Here is a 5,100-nt window from a genome sequence, read left to right on the forward strand (position 1 = left end):
CACAGCATCAGTTCCAGAAACTCCAAGGTCTGGTCTGGTCACACACCTGCCCCTGTGTGCGCCACTGACAACCTCAGGCAGGAGAGCTCCTTCTGCCTTCTCCTGCTGGTTGCTTCCTGGAAGAGGCAGCCCAGGCTGAGAGGGACAGGAGGGACAGGGTAGGTGACAATACTTGAATAGTTATGGGGAGCGAGACCCAGACTGAGGACAGGGTCTAGGAGAAGGGTCATTAGACAGGCTCTTAGCCTTGGGCAGCTGCTGGGGGTCTTCTCAGGCTGCCCATTCTGGATCTTGGGTTCTTCACCCAACCTAGTGCCCTTTGCAGCTTCTAAGTCTGTATCTTATTTGGGAATGATTTTGTATCCCTAACCTGAAATATTTGTACCTGCCTGGAGGACCTCTTGGTTGTCAGAGCTCATGGTGGGCGGGGGGGGTTGCTACTGACATCTGTTGGGTTGAGGTCAGGTTTGTTGCTAAAGGCTGTACAATCTAGTAATTCTTGTGGTGCATTTGTTCCAGTTGGTGAACCAAGATGGATAGATACAGAATTACTAATTCACCTCATAGGTTATATTAGGGTTGACTGTGTTACCCATTCTGTGGGTATTGAGAAATGTATGGTGACATGTATACACCCTTACAGCACGGTCTAGAATAGGTTCAGGTGCTCTAATTTTCATGTGCCCAAATAGAATTATGCTTGAGTGTTCATCTGCTTTTGCTTCATTCACTCAAGATCATTTTATAGGTTCCTTTACCCGCTGTGTGTGCATCAAACTCCTGCTCAGGGCTCCAGCGGTTGCATCCAGCCCATGGACCTGGCCTCTTTCCAATTACAGTTCCCAAGCAGGCTTGTCCATTTCCCCACTTCAGGCAATGCTACTGAAACATCCTCTGACAATCTCCCTTCAGACAGGTGTGAACAATCAAGATAGATGCTCAGGAGACCATGTGCTGTTGCACAGAGCAGGTGAAGTCTGTTCTTCTGCATTCTTGGTTCTCGCCAGCAGGCCACGAGGATTGCCCTCTGACCATGTTTTGATTAGTACCCGGCACTTTCTAGTCTGGGGAAACGAACAGGTGTACACTGAAAGTCCGTGATTATTTTCCTTTGTCCTTTTCTTGCCTTAAAACCACCCTTTCCTGTGTCTGTGTAACTCCTTCTGTGAATTCTCTGCTCATGTCCTTGACTCATTTCTACATTGAGGTTTCTCCTTCTGAATGTCACTGCTTTCTTATTTCTTCTAGATAGTATTCCCTGGTCAATTTTCAGCAGTGCAAAAGCTCATTAACTGAATATTTTCAAAGATCTCAGTTTTAATTACTAATATGGTGAGAATGGAGAGTTATAACTCACTCAAGCTAAAGCCCTAGAGGACTCAATAGTGTTTTAGCATATGAAGTCCTGGGGTCAAAATGTTAAGAGCTGTCTCATTATCATTTGGGTCACTAATAGTAATGTTGTCTTATTTCTTTCCTTAAAAATATATGTCTTGCATTAGTTTTATGTTTTTAATTCTATTGAAAATGCTATGAGTTTGGAAAGTCGATCTCGTCTTCTACTGCTTGTGTTCTGTCTTTGCTCAAACACATTTCATTTTGATTCTTTTACTTTTCTAGGTAAATGATCACATCTCTTCTGTTTCAATTCAATATTCCTTCTTTTTCATCCTCAAGTACCACTCCAGACTTTCAGTTCTCAGCTAATGACCGGCAGAGACAGTGAGTAAACTTGTCATGTTCCTGATTCTAAAATAATGCATCGATAGTTCCCTACTTCATATAGCATTTGCTAGTTTTGCAGTGCATATTCTCAGTTAGCTAAGAAAGTTTCAGTTGATGTCAGGTTTAAAAAAAAACACTTAAAAATTTTTTAAGAGATGTACATATGTCAATAGTTATGCTATATATCTAAAATAATACAATGTTTTATGTCACCAAATATCAACTTTTAATCATAAATAGAAGCTCAAATTTAGTAATCTAGAACTGCTGCCCAGATTGATATATGACATTTCCTTTTCATGTAACTAACCACATTGTAGGTTTTCTGATACTGACTCATCCTTGTCCTTCATGGGATAAACCATGTACCTTCATTCCCTTTCTTGTCTCAGCAGGTGCAGCATCCCTGACTGGTCAGAACTATAGCATGGTCTCTGAATTCATCCTCGTGGGCTTTTCCACCTTCCCTCGGCATCTCCTGCCTGCCTTCTTCTTGCTGTACCTGCTGATGTACCTGTTCACCCTGCTGGGGAACTTGATCATCATGGCCACTATCTGGAGTGAGCGCAGCCTGCACACGCCTATGTACCTCTTCCTGTGTGCCCTGTCCATCTCTGAGATTCTGTTCACCATTGTGGTTACTCCTCGCATGCTGGTTGACATGCTCTTCAGCCACAGCTCGATCACCTTTGTGGCCTGTGCCAGTCAGATGTTCTTTTCCTTCACATTTGGCTTCACCCACTCCTTCCTGCTCATGATCATGGGCTATGACCGCTACTTGGCCATCTGCCACCCCCTGCGCTACAACATGCTCATGAGCCCCCGCACCTGTGCTCGTCTGGTGTCCTGGACCTGGGCTGGTGGCTCAGTCATGGGGATGATGGTGATCCTGATAGTTTTTCATCTCACCTTCTGTGGGTCTAATGTCATACACCATTTTTTCTGCCATGCGCTTTCCCTCCTAAAGTTGGCCTGTGGGAAGGAGACATCCTCTGTCACTTTGGGTGTGATCCTGGTGTGTGTCACAGCTCTGATGGGATGTTTATTCCTCATCATCCTCTCCTATGTCTTCATTGTGGCCGCCATATTGAGGATCCCTTCAAGTGAAGGCAGGCACAAGACCTTCTCCACATGTGTGTCCCACCTCACTGTGGTCATTGTGCACTATGGTTTTGCCTCCATGATCTACCTCAAGCCCAAGGGCCCCCATTCTATGGGCAGTCACACTCTGATGGCCACTACCTATATAGTCTTCACTCCCTTTCTCAGCCCAATTATTTTCAGCCTCAGGAATAAGGAGCTCAAGAATGCCATAAAGAAAAGCTTCCAGAGAAAATTCAGTCCCCTAAGTTCCTGATGGCCAGTTTGGTAATGAAGAGTATGATGCAAGGACTGGGGATAATGATCCTCTCCATGGGACCACTGTCTATATTCAATACATGAGAATTCTGAAGAGGTATATTGGATACATCTATAGGTTTTGGAGCCAGCTAGGTTATTAGTTTTTGCATTTGTTTCCTCCTTCCCTCTTGCATAAGCTCTAGTGATCAATCATCCTCTCTCTTCTTGACCCTGTGTGATGAACCCCAATCCAGTTACCTATTTCTAAGAATGTGTTATCCCTCTATGGGCAGAGGAGAGCATCACAAGTATGTGTGACTAGTAATGAACACGGTTCTTCTCCAATAGACAAGTGAGGGAGGAGTTTCACCTTCCCTCACCATGACATAAACAAAAGTAGCATAATGATAAATACCACCAGCCCTGGGGATATACTAATTGGGCACTGTGTCCAGTGCTGTTTCAGGGTTATCTTTTAATCACAACAAATGCAGAAAAGAACATGACTACTTTTCTCTAAGGAGATGATTGAATGTTTTTAGTTCCTTCTGTCTTTGGGGTGGATAGACCTTAAGGAAGTTTCTATGTTGAATTTAGTAGAGTGACAGATGTCAGGATATGAAGTGGAGAAAGAGAGAGGCAGAGAGACCAAGAGAGAAAGGGGAGAGGGTTCCGTGCTTAGGTAAGGACATACAGAATAGTAAGTGTGGGCTGTTATCTGACATTTTATGGAAATCCTTTCCCTTTTTCCCACATTACTTTCCATAAAACATCAATTTCTAATTCTTTTGTCTTATGTGGAACGATCTGGAGGATGTGTTGGAGGGCACAGTGGTAACTGAAGATGGCAAAAAGAGACATCAAGGGTATGGGTCCCCATTTTAACAGATGTAAACTGTTGGTGGAGGCCACACAACACGTTAAGGAAGGAGTTCCATGCAACATTTGGTCTAACTCTCATGTTGTTCAGGAAACCATGTGTCTCAGGATCCAGGAAGGGGGACTTCCACTGGGTAAGTTCATACTCAGAGCTTCAGGTAGATATTTGAATTTCAGGAAGAAGATGTTTTATAATAATAAACCAATGAATGGCTATCACATATGAGTGTCTGCTGCTTGCCAAATGCGGGAAGTGTTTCCTATGCATTCACTCTTCTAAGACTCAAAATAAATGATTATTTCTCCCTATTTAGATATGACCCACATCTATTACTACTCGTATTTTTTTCTTGAGAGATAGAGAAAGAGAGAGCTGGGTGGGGGGGAGGAAGAGGGAGAGAATCTCAAGCAGTCCCCACTAGCACAAAGCTTGACCTTGGGCTCCATTTGGGACCCTGAGAAGATGAGCTGAGCCTAAATGAAGAGTGGGATGCTTAACCAGTGAAGCCACCCAAGCGCTCCAACTATTCACTTTTTTGAAATGCAGAAAATGCAAATCGGAGAGATGATTTGTCTCCAGACACAGTTCCCTGAGCTGCTGAAGCAGGAATTCATCACAATCTGTATATGTGTGCCCTTGGTGATCAGGAATGCACCTCTCTCAGGTTCCTGCAGAGGGAAGTGTGGTCCTAACTGGGAGAGGAAGACTGTCAGAAGGAATAGACACCCTTCGGGGTGGGAGGGCAGGTGCAGCCCTAAACACACACCCCTTCACACAGCCAGAGAGAAACACTGACTCCAGAGGAGTTATAGAGACACTTTGTGACACTTGTGACTTGACTCATGTCACTGACATGAGACCCCGGGGTTCCATTTCATTATTTTACAATTACTGATGTTAACGACTAATGCCAACCCACCACCCCTAAGACGTCCTTTTCCAGAGCCTGTGACTGTGTTCCCTTCCCCAGCAAAAGGGACTGCATGTGATGAGATGCAGTTAATCCTCTGAGGCAGAGGGATTGCCCTGGATCATCCAGATGAGCTTGCTATAACTGCAAGTGTCCTTCTAGAAGGGGGCAGGAGGGGTCAGACACAGAGAGAAGTCGGTGATGTGACACTGGAAGGAGGGATTGGAGTAGCTGAGCCAGGAAC

General features: G+C 44.5%; 1 protein-coding gene across 1 annotated transcript; it reads left to right on the top strand.

Annotated features, from left to right (window-relative positions):
• The first annotated feature begins 2,137 nt into the window (after positions 1 to 2,137).
• Positions 2,138 to 3,082, top strand: LOC132008915 (olfactory receptor 10H3-like). The gene has a single exon (XM_059387397.1). It carries the CDS (start codon positions 2,153 to 2,155, stop codon positions 3,080 to 3,082), a length of 930 nt encoding a protein of 309 aa, XP_059243380.1. The 5' UTR covers positions 2,138 to 2,152.
• Positions 3,083 to 5,100: the final 2,018 nt, after the last annotated feature.

Source organism: Mustela nigripes, unplaced genomic scaffold (genome assembly GCF_022355385.1).
Source record: "Mustela nigripes isolate SB6536 unplaced genomic scaffold, MUSNIG.SB6536 HiC_scaffold_2128, whole genome shotgun sequence".
NCBI classification, from domain to species: Eukaryota; Metazoa; Chordata; class Mammalia; order Carnivora; family Mustelidae; genus Mustela; species Mustela nigripes.

What these genes read in the sequence shown, in the direction of transcription:
- LOC132008915 (XM_059387397.1), top strand. Translation starts at nt 2,153, where the DNA reads ATGGTCTCTGAATTCATCCTCGTGGGCTTTTCCACCTTCCCTCGGCAT.